Source organism: Tenrec ecaudatus, chromosome 6 (genome assembly GCF_050624435.1).
Source record: "Tenrec ecaudatus isolate mTenEca1 chromosome 6, mTenEca1.hap1, whole genome shotgun sequence".
In the NCBI taxonomy this organism is placed as follows: Eukaryota; Metazoa; Chordata; class Mammalia; order Afrosoricida; family Tenrecidae; genus Tenrec; species Tenrec ecaudatus.
Genome location: NC_134535.1, coordinates 123,806,214 through 123,829,011, shown reverse-complemented (window position 1 = coordinate 123,829,011; position 22,798 = coordinate 123,806,214). Strand labels below are relative to the sequence as shown.

Here is a 22,798-nt window from a genome sequence, read left to right as displayed (position 1 = left end):
TTTCTTGAGTTCTTTCCGTTTTAAATATGCTGAGTATGTTTCTCTCTTGGTCTCTAGGTCCTTGCAGATTTTGTTAAAATATTTGGCTTTTCTCCTCAAGGTGCTCTTTGAAAAGTTCTATTCAGCTCCTTGACTACATCCTTTCTTCCACTTGCTTTAGCTACTCTAAAATTAAGAGTAAATTTCAGAAGCCCATTTCACAGTCACTTGGATCTTTTCTTTCCTGTTTTTTAAATGATGTTTTTTTGCTTTTTCTTGAATGATGGTCTTGATGTCCTCCCACTTCGCATCAGGTCTTTTTGCCATTAGTGCTCAATGCGTCAAATCTGTTATTGAGATGGTCTCAAAATTCAGGTGGAATAGACTTAAGGTCATATTTGCCTCTTGTGATTTGTTTTGATTTTCTTCAGCATTATCCTGAACTTACATACAATCAATTGATAATCTGTTCCATAGGCGGCCCATGGTGTTTTAGTTGTTGATATTGAGTTTCTCTATTGTGTTTTCTTAGAGATGTAGTCAATTTGATTTCTGTGTATTCCATCTGGGGAAGTCCATGTGTACAGTGAATGTGCCTTTTCTTAGTTCAGTGACTAGAACTTCTAGTACTCTTTTGAATAAAAGCAGCAAGAGTGGAGATTTTTGCTTTGCTTCTGATCTTTGATTCTATTGGCTGATGGTGCTCTTCTATAGCCTTTCTGATCTACTTTTCTAGTTGTTCTAACAATTATTTACATATGGCTTTTAAAGTCTTAAAGAAATGTCTATTTGCCCCTTTATGTCTATTAGTTTATGTTTTAAAACATGATTTTTGCTGATCATTTGTTTGATTTGTACACATTAAGTATTAGTATGTCTTCAGGGTGAATTTATTCTTTTACCGGTCTGTAATTCTACTTACTTTCCTGATACTTTTTTCCAACAGTTTTATTGTCATATAATTCAATCACAATAGTTCAATCACATCAAGATTTTTTCTTTTCATTTTGAAGTTTAATTCATCTGATATTAACATAGTTCCTATTTTCTTTTCATTGTTTCCATAGCATATTATTCTCCATCATTTTACTTTCAACTTCTATCATTTTACAAGGGAGTTTTTCTTGGAAATAGAAAATTTGCTCAATCTTTAAAAATATACTTTAACCATTCTGTCTTTTGTAAGATTTAAAGTATTTGCACCTAACATAATTATTGACAGGTAAGAATAAACACACACCACACTTCTGTTTCTTTTTATGTTTTATTTTTCCTGCATTCCTTGAGGTTACTTAAATAATTTTTAGAATTTTACTTTAATTTATTTACTATATTTTTAATGTACTCCTCTGTACAGATATTTAAATGTCCCTTACAATGCTATGGAGAATATAGATATATTTCAGAAGGAAAACTAACATTGATAAATAGAAAAAAAGAAAGAGTAAGCACTGTAAATAGAACTTTATTCAATACAAATACTATGAATTCCTTTCTCCTCTCTGCAATAGGTCTTCATTTATGCCGAAATCCACCTGATGAGGTACATACATTTCCATTTCTCAAGCATTTCCTTGTTCTGATTCTAAACAATATCAGAAAGGATACAACGATCAGAGAAATTCAATGATACAATGTAGGAGGAATTTTTCATCATAAATATTTTTACCTAATAAAATTTTATTTTCTTTTTACAATAGGATTTTCTGACATTTACAATTTGAAGTGGATAGCTGACATCCTTACAGGAAATAGCATACTGTCCAAATAAATCCTGTCAACTAGCTTAGAGGAAAGTTTTATGCATTAAATCTCTCATTTGAAACCGTTCAATTCTTAATAGAGAACAGCAGAAGTTTTCATACTATGACAAGGATACACTCATCTTAAGAAGCAATCTTATGCAGAAAGGTGAATTACTGGTTTTCTTAATTGATTTCTTCCTCCCTCACTCCCTCAGTCCGTCCCTTCCTTCCTTTCCCAGTTGGCACTTGAGTTTACTGTTTATACTTTACCAGAACTACAAGGGGCGCTGTACTCTGCAATGGCAAATTCATCTGAAACAAGAAAAGGATGGGTTTTGTGAATAAAGAATTAAGACATCCAGTTACAGGCACGTGAGTAACTACTTAATTATATAACTCAAATAAGGAAGAGGTACTCTGATATCCAAAGAGCATGGAACCAATAAAGAAGACTACTTCTAGAGAATGAGGGCAACATATGTATAAACATGACTGATTCAATTGATGGATAGATTGTGAGAAGAGTTGTATGTGCCTCAATGAAATGATTAAAAAAACAAAGCAAGACAACTACTTCTCTAATAAGCCATTTAGAATTGGGGAAACAGAACAAGAGATAAACTTGGGTTTGGGTACAGGTTGAGGAACAGGTTCCACACATAGTATGAGTGTGACTATCTCTAGGGCTCCCTAGCACCCTGGTTCTCAGTTTGTTTGTTTCCCTATTGCAGTAGTGTCCTCCTCTCTAAAGTTTTGTTTTTGCAGCAAGAAGAAGATGAGTTTTAACACTACCATGTCCTATGATATACTGACATATTAGGCCCTACGTTTCTAGTGTAAAGGCACGAGTCAATGAAAGAATCTTCTGCTATACTGAAAAGTGTTCCATGTTTTATGAGATTATGAGAAACATAAAGTGCCTGAAACTGTGGGTTCAAACCTGGTGACACTTTTGAGGATGATGCAGAAACATGATATTGTATTCTCTTGGACAGAGATTGGCTATAAGTCAGAGCAGACTCAATTGCATCTAGCAACAACCCCAAAAGCACAAGTCAAAAATAAATAGACTTTAGGTTCCATATCACATATCAGTGCTAAGAGATGATATTTTAGTTATTGTTACTCTTCTCATTTTTTGGAATCATTTCGCCCATCCTAAACAATTTTATTGGAAAATTCAGGCAGAACTTCACAATCAACTTGTAAGAATGGTTCAAAGAATGTTTAGGAGATAGATTACAGTCCAATATATAAGAATGCTAAGCAGATATATAATAGGATAATACACAAGAATATGATTCTTTACTGACTGGAAAGTCAAATTTTCTTCCAGTGAAACATTGTGGAATTTTGTGTTAGAGAAGGTAACATTTAACTAGGTTGCCCATTTGTTCTCTTATAAGGCTCATCGAGGCCAAATCTCACCTGTCTCATAATAATCATAGATTTTGACTGCAGCTGGTTTTAAATTCTCTACTTGGATATCTTGTTCCACTGAGAAGGAGAAACTCAGGTTTTGATTGGTTAGCTGAAGAGACAGGAAAAGGAAATTAAAATAAAGATTAATTTTTTCCCTCACATACCATATTAATCTAGTACCAAGACCTGCAATCCAACTAAAACCAATAGAAAAACATAGGTCATTTTGATTTGCATATCATATTTGGTGGCATATAAAATGAGGACAAAATAAATAAGAACAAAAGAGTCAATTGTATGAACAGACAAATGTAGTACACTGAGCCTTGTTAGCCAGTAGAAGCCTCATTTCTCTCTATGATAATTTTCTTTTCTGGCATCTGTACATATGAAAAACACTGTTAACTGGACTCAAATTTGAGAGTCAGTGTAGATTCCATTTTAACATTGGTAAAGTGGGACACCATTGATAAAACTCATATCCTCGCGAAATAGGCACCTGGCAGCCCAAAACCGTATACCCTAGCTTGTCGTACATTCTTTCCCAAAATCAGGACTTTTAAAAAATGCCACGGGACATGGGACAAATTGTTAAAAACCTGGACTGTCTTGGTCCTCTCAGACCAAGCACAAAGTCACAGAGAATCTTACCTCTTTAAAGTAAATTAAGACGTGACTGGTGCTCACTTCAGTCCTTGGAATCTCAGGTCTTTCTTGGAGCTGTTGATGAAAGCATAAACCAGAAATGTGGAATGAGGGCGTTTTATGCTGAAAGCCTTAGAAAAAATAATCTGCATGGCTGCACAGAAGCATCCAAACCACTAATGCCAGTTCCTATAGGAATAAGAGGCATGATGACAATGCTATTTATTTAGCCTTTACTATATTCTCATCACCATTTTGATCGCTTGGCTATGGATTAAATGATATAATTTCATATTGACACTGTTAGTTCAGTACTAAGATCATCTTTTTGAGACAAGAATCCAGCCAAATACAAAGAGATTAATTTGTCATTTTGTATATTATATTTACACTGCAAAGCTGGATATAGTTCAGGTAATCTGACCAGAAAAAAAAATTTTCTTTAAAAAAAAATCAATCATCTTATTGGGAGCTCTTACAGATATTATAACAATCCATAATTCAATTAGATCAAGCATCATTGTACAATTGCTGCCACCATCAGTTTCAAAACATTTTCTTTCTTCTTGAACTCTTGGATATCAGCTCCCTTTTATCCCCTCCTTCCCCACCCTACCCTTCAGGACCCTTATAATTATATGATATATTATTATATTTTTGTAAATTGGGTAATTTCAGATAATCAATTTTGTATTAAAAAATTTTAACTACTAATCAAACCCTGCAGTAGTTTACTCTCCCTCCCTTCCTCGATATCTCTCTCTCTAGTGGACTACTGCATTCCATTCCACCCAAGTTAATATCCCTCAATCATAAAGCCCGATGCTTTATCCTCCCCCTGTTTCTTTCCCACATTGGAAATCATCAACGTCTGCTCCCTTAAGTATGAAAGTCTTTATCTTGTTTCTTTGTCCTTGGAATAGTGGTCTCTAGTATTCGTCCTTTTGTGATTGGCTGAATTCTCTCAGCATAATGTTTTCCATGTCCATCCATGGAATGAGGTGCATTGTGATTTTCTCATTGTTTTTTAGTGATGCATAATATTCCATTGTGTGTACAAATCAATATTTCTTCAGCTATTCTCCTGATTGCCATTTAGGTTGCTTCAATCTTCCTGCTATTGTGAGCAGTGTTGTGAGGAACATGGGTGTGCATGTGTCTGTTCATGTTATGACACTTCTTTTGGACATATGCCCAACATAGCGATGTCTGGATCATATAGATCTGTTATGATCCAGTTTGATGTGAAGATATATCACTTTCAACAGTGGTTTTTCATTTAGAGTCTCACTAGAATCATTGTTGGTGTAAAGTGGCATCTCATCTTTAATTTGCATCTCCTGGATGGCTCGCGATTGTATTTTTCGTATATTTGTTTGCCATTTGGATGTAATTTCGGTGAACTGTATGAAATTCATAATCTTTGCCCACTTTTAAATATGATTGTTTGTCTGTTTCTTTTAGAGGTGTTGCAGTTTTCTATAGATTTTAAGCTCAGTCCCATTTCAGTTGTGTTATCAATTTATTTCTTGTTCTTTTTACTCTTCTGATGAAATAATTTGATGACCGCAAGTGTCTTATTTTCAGTAGGTTGCAGTCATCGATTTTGTCATCTACTGTTTAGATTTCCTTTTTAAAATGTGATCATGTGTCTACGCCCTGCAATAAGGTTCTTATATTTGCTCCCATTTTCTCATTTATGATCTCTATAGTCTGGAATTTACATTTAGGTCTTTAATTCATCTTTCGCTATTTTTTATACATGGGGTGAGGTATATGTGGGTCCGGTTTTATTCTTATAGCTTTAAATACAACTCTTTTGAAGTGACTCTTTCCCAGTGAAAGTTGTTTGGGTCTTTGTGGAAGCCATTTGTTCATAAGTGACTGAATTTATTTATAAGTTCTTTACTCTGTTCCATTGGTCTATGTATTTATCAGTGTATCTGCATTGATCGATATGAGCACATGGTTCTTATCTTTTGTTTTGTTTTAAGTGGTATATTATTTTAATTGCCCCCTCTTCCCGAGCCCCAGACACAAACATACATGTTGAACTATGCTTTTGTGCCTGGTTTTTGATCATGGCTATTATTTTTTTCATGTATTGTTGGCTTTTACAGGCCAATTGTTTGTTAATAATTTTTACATAGTGTCCTGTAATTCATTGTGTTAATAGTGTCTTTGACTTGTTTGGGTATCAGGGTTATGCTGGCTCATAAAACGAATGTGGGAGTTTGCTATCCTTTTCTACATCCTAGAATAGTGTATGTGGAAGTGCGATCAACTCTTCTCTGAATATTCTATAGAATTCCTGGGTGAAGCCATCTGGTCCTGGACTTCATTTTGTTTGAATTTTTTAAATGAACTGATTTATTTTATCTTCCTTTTTAAAAAATGAGCTCGTTAAAGTTTTCTACATCAGCCTGTATTAATTTGGGTAGATGTTTTGGGTAGACAGAAATTAGCCCATTTCATCTAGGTTTTCAAATTTTTGGAGTACAATCCTTCATAGAAATTAAAAAAAAATTATTGGGATCTGTTATGATATCACTCCTTTTATCTCTTATTCTTGATATTTGCAGAAAAAGAAATTTTCTTTCTCTTTGTTAAATTTTCCAGGGGTTTGTCAATTTTGTTAAACATTACAATGAACTAACTTATTGATTTTTTCTATGTCCCAACTCCTTTATTTCTGCTCCAATCCTCATAATGTATCTTGATTGGAGGTCTATTTTGTTGCTCTTGTTCTAGTTGTTGAAGACGCTTGTAGCGAGTGTTGGTTTTGGGTCTCTCTCCTTTTGTCCCTGTGTTTACTGCTATAAATTACTCGTTGAGTACTATTTTTCTGTGTCCCAAAGGTTTTGGTATGTTTTGATGTTGTGTTTTCATTCTTATTTGTTTCAAGATATTTTCTGATTTCATTCTACATTTCATCAATTACCAAGTAGTTTCAAAACAGTGTGTTGTTCAGTTTTCCTGAATTTGATGTTTTTCCCTTGCTCTTCCTTGATTTCTCCTTTTATAGCATGAGCTCTGAGACAAAGGATGGTAAAATGTCAATATGTGTACATTTATTATGGCTTGTGATGTGTCTGCTAGGAGCCCTGGTGGTGTAGTGGTTATGCATTATGCTGCTAACCACAGTTCTGTGGTCCCAAACTACTAGCCACTGTGTGGGAGAAAAATGAGACTTTCTAGGCCTATAAGAAGTTACCTCTCAGAAATCTACAGGGACCATTTTTACCCTGTTCTGTAGAGTCAGTGTGAGTCAGAATCAAACAGGTGGCAGTGAGTTTGGAATTTTGAGCATTGTGTCCTAACACAGGATCTATTGTAGTGTATGTTCCATGTGCACTGGAAAAGAATCTACACTGTATCCTTGGGTTGTGTGGTAGTTATATAATTTCATGTCAACTTGAGTATATAAACGCGAAGGGGTGAAGTTTAGCCCGTCAGTCAGATCATCGCTCGATGACCTCATTTGGAAGTGGCACCAAGATAAATGGCTCTCTGGAAGTGGGCCATCTCTCTCTTCCTTCACCTTCCTGATGGAGAATTCAGGCTAACACCTACAAGCGCTTTGATGTAGCCACTGCCATTGGATCCACAAGACTTTGTACCCACCAACTTGTTATCTTCCTGTATTCTGCATCATTGTGTGTGTCTGTGTGAGTCTAAAGAGGGATTTATGGACTAGTATCAGACTTATGGGCTGATTTCAGACTTATGGACTGGATCTGGACTTGGCTGGGATGTTTTCTCAATACACAATTGCTCTTTGATCTAAAGCTCTCTCTTACACATATATGAGTGTCTCTGGAATTATTTCTCTAGTCTACTTGAATAACACAGGTGGAGTGCTCTGGGAATATCGAGGAGATAAAATTGGTTAACTGTGTTGTCTAGTTCTTCTTCATCTTTATTGAGTTTCTTTCCTTATGATCTGTCCTTCCTCAAAAGTGGTGTATTGAAGTCTCCTATTATTATAATTTCTACTTCTCTTTTGAGTTCTTTAAGAGTTAGATTAATAAGTTCAAAGACATTTTGTTGGGTGCGTGTTGGCACATTTACTTTTAAACTTAATTTACTTTTGTTTAAATAGGTTAGTAATCAAGTGTTTAACTGTTTGTGCCACCCAAGCACTCCACATAACCGTATTGTTCACGGATAAAATAATAGAAACACACTCTACTTGCAGATGCACATTTTAAGAAGGAAATCTCTTTAAAGTACATCAGTGAAATAAGTTCGACAACCGTAAGTGTCACCATTTGTCATAACTTAGCTGGAAGAGATTTGGAATTTACCTTTTTCACTGATAGTTTCACAGGTATGAAGCCTGATACCATCTTCACATCAACAATGACCATGTTGGATCTGGGTCGCTCCCCAATATAACTAGAAAGTCAAGGTGTACATATTAGGCAGTCAAAATTTGATGGAATTAATTCAAGGAAGCAATGTACTCTTTTCCTATATTTCTAGTTTTTCTTAACCCTGACTTTCACTCAGTTTCTATGTCTACTCTATTTGCTTCCATTATGGATATTTGAAAAAGAAATAGTTTTTGCTCACTCTCTTTTTTTCAGTGTTTCAATAAGAGAAGAAATTTGTGATTAACAAATACTGCAGGTGTGTTATACTCATTATGTATGACTTTGGACAGTGAAGTTGTCTCATAGAAAATCAATTTCCTCACATTATGCAAATGGTCTGATAGTAAGGACAGACTTACCTAATGTTGATGTGAATCTGGAATTTCTTGTGAGCAGCTGCTCCATCACAGTCCTTGGGCAGAGTATCAACACTCAGGATGAAGGGAGCTTTCTGTTCCTTCTTAGGCAAGATATTATATCTCAAAGTTGTCTAAAATAGAATTGAAATTCATTATCTTTGTACTCAAGCAGTCTCACAGCTTTCCCCAAGTTAATCACACTACCTTTTAGCCTCTGTTTCTTTTACTACTTTGAAAAACACATTTCACTCTGCGACCTTCTGGTACATTTTCAGAATACCTCAAGTCTTGGCAGTCTCACCTGGAGGTACACACACCCTCTTCCTGAAATGGTTGTGCTATATTCCCCTGGGATCTCAGGCAGCTGGACCTCCTGCAGCAATAGGCGGTTGGCTTCATTTACTTGAAATTCTTTAGAGAAGGCTCCTGCAGACTTGACTGTGACTGTAGCTGCTTTCTGACTTGTAGCGAAGATCCGTGCTCCATATTTGGCAAGGGCTTGGAGAGCCACTACTGTATCCTGAAAAGAGATGGGTGCAGAAACAAGAGAGTAAGCTATCAAACACTTACTGGATGCAAGCCATGTCATCAATGCTCCTCAGCAGATGTGTCCAGGCTAAGACACAGTACTTAACTGAATTGTAATTTAGTTCAGATCTTGCTATTAATCCTAAACTAGTTTAGATACTTTGGGACTACAAGTAAATATTTCTTAATTCAAGCTTTTAAAAATAATATGTATATAGAAATTATACTCAAGTATCTGACAGGAGTGGAGACAATTTCAAGAATTTACATAATTGTACAATAATTTCTTTTGTAAAATTTCAGAGTTGGAGAAGAAAATACATTGTAGAATAGTAAGAAGAGACTTTGATAAAGGTGAAAAATTGTCCTTGAATAATGGGGAAGGTTTCTATACTTAAGAGAGCAGTGTATGAGAAACCAGGGTAGGGGATGTTTTCAGTGGAGGCATGGAAATAGCAGTAACTCAACTCCAGAAAAGATAAAAGGATCATCTAATGAAATAAAAATAATCAGTATTCTGGAAAGAAGAAATATTTAGGCAAAATATTACCTCATATCAGACCTTGGATGTAAAAAAAATGTGGGTGTTATTTTTACAAAAACAATGCCTTAGGAAAATTACATGTACTGTTGGGGGTCCACTAAGGAGAGAAGATATGAAGATGTGTAAAGGGAACATAGCAGTAATCTGTACATGGAATTTATAGGGGTGTTGATGAAGGAATGGAGATGAGGTGAATTAGAAACCCCAGCTAAGCTTCTAAAATATGCTGTTTTCCAGGTGCTTATATATATATGTATATTCATATATATTTTTCTACCTATGTGCTAATATTTAATCCACAACTTATTATACTCTGAGATTCATACATATGCATATATATTCTTCTATTTTCATAGAGTAACTTCTTATACCTGAGTGGATGAGAAACCTCCATGGGGATTTTGTTGCTTGATGATCCACTTCACAATGCGTGATGCCATGGATAGGTCAGCTGAAGATGGGGCAGGCTGGGCAGTAAGATAAGCAAGGAGGACGTAGGCTGCCATCTCCACTTCCACAGAGGGAGCTCGAGGTTGATAAAAGAATGTGCTCTCTTCTTGAAGTTTCCTCGGATGTTGCCAGTGGATTGAACCGTCTTTGAAATGGAAAACAGTAGGCCATTTAACTTAAAAATGGTATCGAAACCAAAGTTTATTAGTGGTTAGGAGTGGTGGGAGGCAGGAGTAAAGGAAGACTCTCTACTTTGAGGACCCTGACCTTTAATTAAAAGTAATAGCATTGAGTAACATGATGAATATAATATTACATTTCAAATGTAAACGTGGTTGAAATATCAATATTGTGTTACATGTATATTTATCACACTATGAAAAATATTTAAGCCCCAAAAGCAAACTAATCACTATAATTAGAGCTAACCTAATGACTGACATTGATTAAGTGAAAGCATTAATAGTCACTAATGCAGCAAATATTTGCTAATAAGATACATAAAGTCACACAATGTCTTTGTGTCTGCTATATACCAGTGAGGAAAAGTTTATCTGTATAGGGTCTATAGCTTGTGAATGAATGAAAGAATTCATGATGCTTAGAATATTTAAGTGTTAGGTAAATGATAATGGTTCTTATTATAATTATGATTAAAATAGCTTCGTAGCTTTTCACTAGGCCCTCTTTCCGCCTCTGATCTCAGGTAATTGTTGGAGGTCAGGTGTTCTGGTAGCTCTTACCTTCTCTTACAGCCTCTCTGTCAAGTGATTTAAGCACCTCATTCCGGCTGGCCTGGTGTCCTGCCAGGGCAAAGGCATAGGCCAATAAAGCCTTTGTGTAGACAAAATTCCCTCGGGCCTCTGAAGTGGATTTCCAGGCCCTTTCCAGACAGTATAGAGCATTTCGGACAACTGGGTGCTAAGAAGAAGATGAAAAGAGATCTTAAGACAGCAAAATCAGGCTAATTAACAATAGTTCCCAGGTAAACCTCAGATTAAAAGCCTTTGTGTGTGTGTTTGTGTGTGTACTATCATAGTTCTGGCCAGAAAATCATTTCCTCTGTAGCTTCTGAAATAACCTAGTTCCTTACATCTCAGCAAAGTATACCCAAACTAATTATCATTAAATCCACAACTCGTTTCCTCTGAGATTCATACTTTTTATTTCTTACAGTTGTGAAGGAGCTACAGGGAATGTGCTAATACGTACACCGATGGGTAGTGGCATCTCCAGCAGAGCAATGGTGATGTAGGCAGAGAGTGTCACCTCGTCATCTACTCCACCCTGGAAGGATAAAACATGGAGACTCATAAATGCTTCGATATTTTTTTTAAGCTAGATTCTGCCAACAGTGCTTTGGGCAACTTGGGTAATGTCACTGTTGTTAGCTGCCATTGAGCTGGTTCCAAGTCCTGATGACCTCACGCACAACAGAACACAGTGCTCGCGAGGCTGCGTGCCTGCTTGTGCCAAATTATTGATTCCCTACCTTCCTTCTCCAGTATTCTATGCCGCCAAGATCTGAGGAAATGACAGAAGCAGAATTTCCTTCTCTATCTCTCTGTCTTTGTTAATGTTCTGTTCCTAGGTGTCGCCGAGTTGGCTTGGACTCATCCAGACCCTATGTACTACAAAACATAATATTACGTGGTCCTGGACCACGTTTACACTCATTGCTATATTTGAGCTCATTTTTTAATGCAACTTTTTGAAGGTCTTCTATTTTTACTCTATTTTATCTAAAATGATGCTCTACTGTAGTGACTAAATACTACTTTACATGTCTAAAGTATATGAGATACAGGCTTGCCATCCTTGCTTCCAATGAGCACCTGGCTGTATCTCCTCAGAGACATATTTGTTCAATCCTCTTAAAGCCCAGGACACAGGAAATATTCAAGATTTTCCAACACCGCAATTCAATTGCATCATTCATTCATCGGTCTTCCTTATTCACTGTCTAGCTTTCCCATTCAACTGAACATACTATGGCTTGGGTCAGGCACCCCTTAGTCCTCAAAATTACACATTTTCTCTTCAACGCATTTCAGAAGTCTTGTGCAGCAGATTTGCCTCATTCACTATGTCATTTGATTTCTTAACTGCAGTTTCTAAGGACATTGATTGTAGATCCAAGTAAAATGGAGTCTTTGACTACAACTGTTTCTCCTTTTATTCTGATAGCACTTATTTGCCAGGTTGTGAGTAGTTTTGCTTTCTTGAGGGTGAGATGTAATCTGCACTGAAGACTGTGGTGTTTGACCTTCATCAGTAAGAGACTCAAATCTCCATCACTTTTAGCAAACAGGGTTGTGCCATTTACAGAATGTAGCCTGATAATAAATCTTGCTCACATCCTAATTCTTTATTTTCATATAGTTAGTTTCTTGGATCATTTGTTCAGCATACAGATTGAATAAATATGGTGAAAGGATATAACCCTGATAAACACCTTTCCTAATTTTAAAGCATGCAGTGTCTCCTTAATCGGTTTGAATGACAGCTTCTTGGTCTATGTACAGGCTTCTCATAAGCACAATTAAGCATTCTAGAATTACCATCATTCTAAATGTTATCCATAGCTTGTTGTGATCTATAATGCCAAATGACTTTTCATAATCAATAAATTCTATCAAGCAATGTGTGACATTTTAAACTGCCCATCTTTCCTCTTTGTTTCCAACTTTCATATTTTAATCACCAAACCAAACTCATGGTCATTGGGTTGATTTTGATTCGTAGTGACCCTAGAGGATAGAAGTGCCCCTGTGGGGTTCCAAAATGGAAATTCCCCACCCCCCCCAAACTGTAAACCTTTATGAGAGTAGAAAGATTCATCTTTCTCCTGAGGAGTCACTGGCCTTGCTGTTAGCAGCCCAGACTTGTAGCCGCTATGACAACCAGTAATTATTAGTGCATTTGATTACATGCTTGATAAATTTCAGATATTAGAAGTTGGTAAGAGCTTCTATTTCTCATTTGTGGCTCTAGTGGTGATTGCTTAAATTTGAATCATAGTTGTTTCAACTTGTTTTCCTTATACGCATATGACATTATCTTATATGTGACAGTGTTGTACTGCAGTATAGATCTTAGGATGTTCTTGTTGATAATGAATTGACATGATTACTGTTCATTTCGCATTCCTGGAATAATTGACCATTTGATTGTCTGATTCAAAATGACCAATGTCAATCTATTTATTAATATCTACCTTCGTAAGTGATATCTATCTTTATGTGTTACATTCAATTACTGATGACAAATTTTCCTAGTTTCATAGTTCATACATTCCATGCTCTGATTATTAATGATTGTTTGCTGCTGTTTCTTCTCAATTTGAGTCATGTCATGTCAACAAATACACGTCTAAAATCATCACATTAAGGTCAATTCTACTTTGAGGAGGCAGTTCTTTCCCAGTTATATTTTATGTGTCTTCCAACTTGAGGGGTTTATCTTCCAACATCGTATTTGACAATGTTCAGGTGCTATTCACAGGCTCTCGCTGACAAGTTTTTAAAAAGTAATTTTCCAGGTCCTGCTTAATCTGGAAGTTCTACTGAAAGCTGCTTAACAAGGGTGACCCTGCTGGTATTTAAAGTTCTAGAAGTGTAACTTCTAGGTTCTCAGCAACATGGAAACCACTACCATACGACAAACTGATCTAAGAGTGATGGATACTAACTTTAGAGACCATCCCCCACCCCCCTTTTATAACAGCACCATCACCTTCATAGCATTGTTTAGCAGGGATCCAGAGGGTTGGAAACAACCGTTTTCTTTTTGCCTCTGTGAAAGCCAGGTGAAGGCAATTATGATATGGGAACTCTCCACAAAGATGTACGACTGGGCTTGAGAAAAGGATTTGACCACAAATGCAGTGAGCCTGTTCAACACAGAAGAGACAGAAGCATGAGGACTGCCTCCCTTGCAAATATCACATTGTGTGCTACCTTCAGCCATTGATCAATACGATGGGAACAATTGACAGAGTGATTAGTGGGGAAATGGGGCTCCAGAGTTGAATGTTCTCTAGTTCAGCAAACATCCCAATCTTTATGCTGATATTTCAACTCTATTATTTTCTACAGAGTTGTTTCCTTTCATCCTTTCTTCCTCTTCCGCAATCACTATAAGAGTTACTAAGCCTTTCCACAACCAACACTGCATTTCCTGAATAGTTTTTCCTACTTTTATCACATCGCTGTCTCTTCTTGTCCTCCCCTCCTTTAATCCTACCATGTAGAATGTTTCTCACTATGTCACTTAACATGGAGGTTCTCATTCTATCTCAGAAGTTGTGCTATTAAAGAAGGTGAGCTTTCAGAGATGGAACTACGAGGTTATCCAGTTGCAATGATGTACACGCTGGTTTTTAAAGGCTAAATTATATACACATATATAAGTTCTAACATATTTATAACACTAATATATATGTATCTCATATACAGATGAGTTCCAAGTACTAGAGAGTAGTCATATTTACAGAACGCTGATGTATCATGAGTCTACGAGTAGCACATGGAATAATTATCTTACCACGTGTTTCCTGGTATTGTACCATCGTGATCCCCAAAGGCGCTGTATGAGCCATCATTGTGCTTATAATTCAACTGCCTTTGGTACCCTGAAGAGGAAGTTTTCATGTTATGAGGCAGCAGAAACATTGGGGAATTAAACAGTCTTTTCTTTCATGCTTGTGGAGGAACCATAGAGCATAGAGGTTTTAAAAATTGATGATAACATTGACTTTTAAATCATTATATACTGTTGCTGTGTGCTGGTGAGTCAATTCTTGTCCTTATAGGACACAGTAGAATCGCCCCCATAGGATTTCTTAGGCCGAAGTTTTTGAGTGCTCATCACCAGGTCTTTTCTACCACAGAGTGGTTGGTAAATTCAAAATAGTAACCTTTGGGTTTGCATCGGAGTGCCTAACCATTGTATCCGTAGGACACGTTTAGGGCTGCATGGTGGGGCATTTCATTGGATACCACAGCAACAATGTATTTGAGAATTAATATGAGCAAATATTAATGAATGGAATGTTTCAGTTTATGGATGGATATATGTAGGGAATCAATGAAGGTTTCTCTGTTTAGATTACTTTCTCACCACTAGTAAGGTAGTTGATGGCTTTGGACTTGATCTTCTCTGTTAGCTGTCCTGTCTCACTCAGATAGGCCAGAACATAGATATTAGGGGTGAAAAGGGCCATATTCTGCTCTCCACAACCATAGGGCATCTGGACAAGATTCTGCAGATTTTGCATCGCAGAACTTAGTATATCACCTGGAAATGAAAAGATGAAAAAATAATAAATAAGAGGCATTCAGAAATCATTTGTATTGGGAGAGGGAAATAGATTATTAACCTAGGGGATAAACTTCTTACGGAGGGGAATATTAGAAAGAACAAGAGAGAGAGAAGCAAGAAAGAGAAAGGTCGGTGAAAGGTAGAAAAATAAGTGTTTCAAGGACCGAAAAAGTAGAGAAGAAACTGAAAGGCAAGTGATGTATCTATTCTCATGGACCTATTAGCTGCTAAAACTGAATGACCAGTTATTTAAAAATCTGCTAGGAGGCATCTTTGGACCTGTTGTCAAGAGAGACCAGTCCCTGGAGAAGATAGCATGTTTGGTCAAGTGGAGGGGCAGTGACAAAGAGGAAGGCCCTCATGGAGATGGATTCACACCATGGCTGCAACAATGGGCTCGGGCACAGGGACAATGGTGAGGCCGGCACAGGACCAGGCAGCGTTTCATTCTGTTGCACATCATCAGGTCACTCTGGGTTGAATCTGATTCAACACCTGACATCAACAACATTAGACACCCTACTTAGGTAAGCTCTTAAAGAGGGAGGCACAGAGAATTGATCCTGACTAGTAATAAACTGGTATCCTGTGTTTGTTTACTGTTTACTGTTACTGTTTACTTCATTAACTTTGATGGTGAGGTCCCACACACTGGAATTACATTGACAAATAGCATCTTCCTTTAGAGCTAGGAGACTTACCCAAAACTGTATATGTTGCCCTGGTCGACCCTTCAACCACATTTGAAGGAACTTTTAGGGATAATTTCTCAGGAGCTCCAGTATCTAATAAAAATGCATGCAAAGAAATTAAGATATAAATTTAACTGTCCCCAATGTTAGTTATTTTATTTTTATAAAGCTATATAACTAGATATACCCATCAAAGAATACTTAAAGAGAGAAGAGATCTTCAGACTGAGTATTGTCCTTAAGATGACAGAGTTGCATTTTCTTAATGCTAAATTTTATATGATGATATTAGTAGGTATTAGTAAAATACTGGCTTCTATATATGCTGGTGACCTGAAATTCCTTTGGAATAAAACTAACAAGTGGCTTAACATGAGAATTTTATCTATTTTTGACACTTACCTGATGCACAAAGTAGTGTGTTGAAAGTTTCTTCTTTTTCTATTCCTTCAGGCTTTGATTGAAAAAAGAAAAAAAAAAGGAAAGCGATACTTTAGGAGCATCAGGAGGAAAATCAATTACTTTAAAGAAGAGTCAAAGTGATAGCAACAAGACCCTGCGATGTAGATACATTCCTATTTTGGGGAATGAAATGTCACCTTCACATACATATTGTTGTTACCTATTGTCAAGTCACCTCACGTGGGCAGGGTACAGCTGAGCCTCATGGAGTTTTCAAGAAGTTGATTTTTGCAAGCAGATCACTAAGACTATCTTCTGAGACACTTCTGGGTGCGTTTCCACCATCATAGTTTCAACTAGTAATGGAACATTTAACTGCTTGTCATTCAGGCCTCCCACATACAGATGAGGTAGTGTTATGCTACACAATAAGACCGCCCGACTCAGAGAAAGTATACTGTGCACATACCTCAATTAACAAGGGCTTGACCACTGTATCCTTCTGTCCAAATGATGGCATTTTAGGCTCCTCGTTGTCACACAATTCCCGAGACTGTAGGGCTTCTGCAGATGCTGTGAAATTTACCTTCCCTGGGGAATGGTTAAACAATGATTTTACATCAATCAGTCCTCATTTTAAAGTTTTCATAACTGTCTCTAGTGGTGTTCTACCAATAAATTCATTTTTAAGGAAGTAAAAAAAACCAAACCCATGAATTCAGTTCACCAGACTAAACGAGCTGAAATATGTCCACATCTTTATCACTCACCCAATGACTTGGGGGTCACAGCCCAGAACACAGTTTTCCTCCCATGTCCACAGATGCAGTGCGATTCTGCATTCTTCTCCCCTGGGATGGCCGAGAAGGCAGAAGACTCCTCCAGCTGCACTCTGACCTGTCCCCCAAACATGCACATGTCTGAGAACACTGATAGATACAGGGTCAATCGTATGGAAAGAAGCTTAGCGGGGCAGTGCACGCTAGCTCTTATCCCCGTTATCAGATTGATTCAGACTCATAACAGCCCTGTAGGTTACAGAGAGGACCTGCACCCTAGCATTTTCTTGGCTGTGATCTTCCGGAAAGCAGTTCACCTTCTATTTCTCCTGCAGTATCACAGGGTGGGTTGGAATGTCAACCTTTGTTCATAGCCAAATGGTTGTTGCGAACTGATTGTGTCGCCCATGGGCCTGTAGGAATCTAAGAAACTGTGGCCATGAGCTAAATATGATCAAGTACTTTGTAGTGGAGGTGTCTGTGGTAGAGGAATTACAAAGCCGACAAGGATAAGCATAAAAACTCTCCAGATTTTGTGTCAACACAGGAAGAAATATTCATTTAGCTAATGTGAAAAAAATCAGGTGGAAATACTGTGTGCATTTAGGGAAACAGACACAGGTGACTGAAAGAATGTAATGCTACCTTGAACTTGTCCAAGAGCTTTGCTCGTAATACCGATTTCATTCCAATATTAGTCGGTGCTGTCGAGTCAGTTCCAAGTTCTAGTGACCCCCCTCCCCCATACAAGGAATTGAAACACTGATCCCGTTCACAACCATTCCTATGTCTGACTCCAGTGTCTCAGCAACTGTGTCAATATATCTCGATGCCTTATACTCCATTCTAATTTATCCTGGTGATCAGAGACCAAGGGAATGAGTAGTGATCATGTTCCTTTCTTCTAGTTTCACTCACTTCGAGAGACGTGCCCTTACCCGGATGCAGTGGGACAAATAGTTGAGTACGGTAGCCTTGAGATTGAAGGCTTCTCCTTGGACCACAGAGTAGGGGAGCACGAGTTCCAGGAAGAAAGGTTGGAAGGCTTGGAGAGAGATGATCGGCGAGAGGCCAAGTCCTTCTGTCCTGGACAAGCAGAATGCACTGGCCTTCCATTTAGTGATGGTGTCTGGGACTTTCACTGCCATCTCACTTCCACCGGATAAACTAGTGAAGGGAAAAAGAGGAGCTTGAACGAACCTCCTTTTTAAAGAAGAACCATAGCTCACCCTAGGAGCCTAGTATGGAAAGGGTGTTCTGCTGGCACAGTGCTTAAGTGCTTGGCTGCTAGCAAAAATGTTGGGGATTCAAACCCTCTAGCTGCGTCACAGGAGAAAGCAGAGACAGTCTGATTCCAGAAGTATTTACAGAACTGGAAATCCTACAGGCTAGTTCTACGCGTCTGCTTAGTTCCAACTCAAGAAATGTGAGGATTTGCGTTGCTTTATATTGAATCCATACTGAAAGCTGCAGGCTTTGATCTTCATCAAGAAGAAAGTAAATACTTCTCCAACAGCAAAGGGGGAATAATATCTGAGCCTAAATTGTGAGAGTCCAGTTTGCAGAAGGCCATGGATGAGAGTGGGATCCCACAAATATATTGTGGGATCCACATAGGAAATATGCCCCCGGTGATTTCCCTCTGTCCCTAATAGAATGATGGGAGGAAAGTGGTTCAGAAACAAAGGGCAGTGGAGAGATGATTATAGAACATCAAAATGATGAACCTGACTTGAATGATTCAAACCTGGTCAGTGGATCCCCCCTCTAATGCATGTTAGCTTTTCTATATTTTTTGTTCAAATCTGGGTTTATCTCAGATGTGTCTTGTCATTGGGGATGACAAATTTTGAATTGAGATTTTGTTATATGTTTGTCTGTTTTTTCAGCATATGAGACTCAGGACTGATGGATCTTTAGGGACAGCAAGTAGAATAAGTTTCTGGGGGTACAGAGTTGGGGGGGGCAGTAAAAGGGGGCTGATGTCAAGGAGTTCAAGTAGGAAGAGAATGTTTTGAAACTGCTTGTCATAACAATTGTACAATGCTGCTTGATGTGTTTGAACTATAGAATGATATGATATCTGTATTAACTTCCAATAATATGGTTTTGAAAAAAAAGTGCTTCAAGTTCTCTTCACTTTCAGCAAGCAAGGTTGAGTCATCTGTATATCACAAGTTTTTTTTTTGAGGAATTGACTTTTCATTGTTGCAATACACTAATACACACATATATAATATATGCAATGTATACATTGAAACCTTTGTCAGTTTGACATTTTTGTTTACATGAACAATTCCATTATGTCAGTCATAGTAAACGGGCATCACCAGTGCCCCTTGCCAAGTTTTCCATCACCAGAAGAGAAGACATTTTCTTCCGTGTAACAAGAGAAAATGAGGACTCATTTAGATGGATTTGTCGAGATGTGCTGAGATATTGAGGAGATTTTTGAATTATGGCTTCTGTGCTCTCCAAATAGAAAGAGAGATGGGGTGGAATGAAGGCTGGGGGAGGAGGCGGGAGCAGTTGACAGTACCCAAAGCGAGTTTAAAGCACCTTAGCCCCCTAAAATGTTCATTTGCCCCCTTTCAGTCTCTCTACTCTAATCTTTGTTGCGGACAACTGTTTAAAACCTATGTGCTGCTTAATGTGTTAGATCAAAATCTTTAAAAATGTGTTATATTACATCAGATATGATGTGCATTTGCTTAGTCATATGTGAAACACAATTGGAACCATAGGTAACATCGTGATAAAGAGAGAAAAGATGGAAGTTGTCAAGAATTTCATCTTACTTGCATCTACAATCAATGCTCATGGAGGCAACAGGCGAGAGACCAAAACAGTGGTTCTCAACCTGTGGGTCACGACCCCTTTGGGGGGGGGTGTCAAACAACCCTTTCACAGGGGTCGCCTAAGACCACCGGAAAACACATATTTCTGATGGGCTTAGGAAACTGAGACCAGCTTCACTCCACCCCAAAGCAATTAATGTTGATTTCATTTGGAAAAATAAACACAGAGCCCTGGTGGCGTGAAGTTAAGCATTCAGCTGTTAATAGTGAAGTTGTTGATTCAAACTCACCAGCTGCTCTGCAGAAGAAAGATGAGAGTGCCTGCTCCCCTAAAGATGCACAGTCTGAGAAACTCCTGATGGGGTCACTGTGAGTTGGAATCAACTTGATTCCAATAGTTTACTTCGTTTTGGTGGGTTGGGGATGGGTGAGAAATAAACAGCCAAAAAGACATTTAAATAAAAAATTATCTGGAGAAATTTGAATGTAAACTACTATTAGATAATATTATTGAATTAATGGGATTATGAAAATCTAGGAGAATAGTCTTAATCTTAGAAGTCCCTGTTGAAGTATTTATGGGTGAAGTCTGATGCCTGTGGCTTTCAAATGCTTGGATATTTAAGAGTTAGCAAACCAATGGGTAAATCTAATGGAAGGAGGATTTTTTTTTGGGGGGGTTAAATTTCAGTGCAGTCTATTTCCTAATTACATCACCAGATTTTTCTGCCATGACTTTGGATAGATGTATGCATAAGACCTATGTGCTGCTTAATGTGTTAGATCAAAATCTTTTAAAATGTGTTAGATTACTTCAGATATGATGTGCTTGATGTCACCCCACAATTGTCTGGTCTTCAGTCATTAGTGACTAATGCATCACATTTATTCTTGAGATGGTATTCAAATTCAAGGTTGTGTTTCAATCTCATGGGCTTGTTATAATTTTCTTCAGCTTCAATTTGCCTGTGGAAGCAGCAGCCAAGAAATAATACAATGTATTTCAATGGGCACAATTGCTTTGACGTGTTAACAAGCAAAGATCTCATGGTGAGGACTAAGAGTCATCTGACGGAAGCCACTGCGCTTTTATTTGCTTTTTAATGCATGTGAAAACTGGACAATGAAAAAAATGACCGAAGAATATATTTGAGTTAGAGTGTTGGCAAAGACTATTGACTATACCATGGGCTGTCGGAAGAACAAACAAATTTATGTTGGAAGAAGTGCAGCTAGAATACTTCCTAGAAACCTGGATGTTAGATGTGGTCTCACATACTTTGGACAGAGAGGACCAGTCCCTAGAGAAGGACATCATGTTTAGTAAATTGTCAGGTAATAAAAGGAGTACCTGGAAGGGAATGGAGCTACACAATGACTGACACCATGGGTTCAAGCATAAGAATGATTGTAAGGCTGGCCCAAGATCAGACAGTGTTTTGGACTGGTGTACATGGGGATGCTATGAGTTGGAACCAATTAGATCTATCTAGTACACAATGAGGTCTCTCATAATTTCTTCTGAGGGGCTGGGTGGGTCAGGGCAGGAGGTTCATGGCATTCTGCCTTCTATTATTTTATTATTTGAAGTATCTCAGGAACCAAAGTCCAACAAGTTTACATTCTGTCGGTATAAAACCGGTTAATTATGAACCTAAATATGTACTAGAAAAGAATGGAGCGGAATTGAAAGAAACAGGAACTAAAATATTGGAGAGGATTCAAATCCTCTTAATCAAATTCAAGGCAGCATAGCACTTACTCAAGTACGACCAAGTCCCAGATCCAGGTCTCAGGGAAATACTTCCGGACGATTTCTCTTATTTGAGCAGTCTCGGGAGTTCCTATTGGCATTGCCAGAGGAACTGCTGGAGCTGGATGATGAGATATCCCAACTACACCCCCAACTCCTGCTGCTCCAGGTGGTCCCATTCCTGTAACGGCTCCCATCCCTACACCTGGAGCCATTCCCACTCCTGCAACTGGAACGGCTCTTCCTCCTACACCGGAATGGAGGAAAGAAGGCAGTGCTTAGTGTGAGCCTCATTAAAAAAAAACATCTTATTGGGGGCTCGTACAACTCTTTTCACAATCCATCTATCCATCCATCCATCCATTGTGTCAAGCACATTTGTACGTACGTGTGTGGCCATCCTCATTCTCAAACCATTAGCTTTCTACTTAAGCCCTTGGTATCAGCTCCTCATTTTTTCCCTTCCATCCCGCCCTCCCTCATGAACCCTTGATAATTTATAAATTATTATTATTATTATTTTGTCATGTCTTACCCTGTCCGATGTCATTTTTTATCAACTGTCTTGGCAGTGCAGTGGCTTACACATTGGGTTGCTAACCAGGCTTTCTACTTCCCGTAAAACGTTCCAGTCTCAGGGCACATCTATCCTGTCCTAGAGAGTTGCTCTGAGTCAGAATTGACTTGATGACAGTGAGCTTTTTTTGTTTGTTTGCCCTGTTTACCAAGTCAAATAAGACCATTTGCTCAAGGAATGCTTGCTACTAGAACAAGTAAATCGACCAGCTTACTTATCTATCCATTTTAAAGGAGGACTAACACGAATAAAAATAAAAATAGAAACTATGGGTAATTATATTTTCTCTGAGATTAAAATCAAAGGTAGCTCTCCCTAAATTGAAATAAAAAGCCCAGTCATCCAGTGAACGTAAAGATAAAGAATTGAATATATCATATGCTGCCTTTATACTGAGATGAAGCAGTGAAAATCAAAGAGAAAGAAC

At 37.9% G+C, this 22,798-nt stretch overlaps 1 protein-coding gene across 1 annotated transcript in view; it reads right to left on the bottom strand.

Moving 5' to 3' along the window:
* Positions 1-1,541: 1,541 nt before the first annotated feature.
* Positions 1,542-22,798, bottom strand: part of LOC142451639 (pregnancy zone protein-like) — a 76,740-nt gene continuing 55,483 nt past the window's right edge. Inside the window, exons 19-37 of the mRNA XM_075553358.1 lie at positions 21,804-22,041; positions 18,182-18,410; positions 17,235-17,361; positions 16,934-17,055; positions 16,465-16,516; positions 16,072-16,155; positions 15,170-15,346; positions 14,594-14,681; positions 13,784-13,940; positions 11,261-11,335; positions 10,792-10,969; positions 9,970-10,193; positions 8,828-9,046; positions 8,527-8,657; positions 8,099-8,189; positions 3,798-3,866; positions 3,153-3,255; positions 1,995-2,036; positions 1,542-1,564 (exon numbers count right to left, since the gene is read on the bottom strand). Of these exons, the coding sequence (XP_075409473.1) occupies positions 1,542-1,564; positions 1,995-2,036; positions 3,153-3,255; positions 3,798-3,866; positions 8,099-8,189; positions 8,527-8,657; positions 8,828-9,046; positions 9,970-10,193; positions 10,792-10,969; positions 11,261-11,335; positions 13,784-13,940; positions 14,594-14,681; positions 15,170-15,346; positions 16,072-16,155; positions 16,465-16,516; positions 16,934-17,055; positions 17,235-17,361; positions 18,182-18,410; positions 21,804-22,041 (2,429 nt within the window). The remainder of the gene's footprint in view (positions 1,565-1,994; positions 2,037-3,152; positions 3,256-3,797; positions 3,867-8,098; positions 8,190-8,526; positions 8,658-8,827; positions 9,047-9,969; positions 10,194-10,791; positions 10,970-11,260; positions 11,336-13,783; positions 13,941-14,593; positions 14,682-15,169; positions 15,347-16,071; positions 16,156-16,464; positions 16,517-16,933; positions 17,056-17,234; positions 17,362-18,181; positions 18,411-21,803; positions 22,042-22,798) is intronic.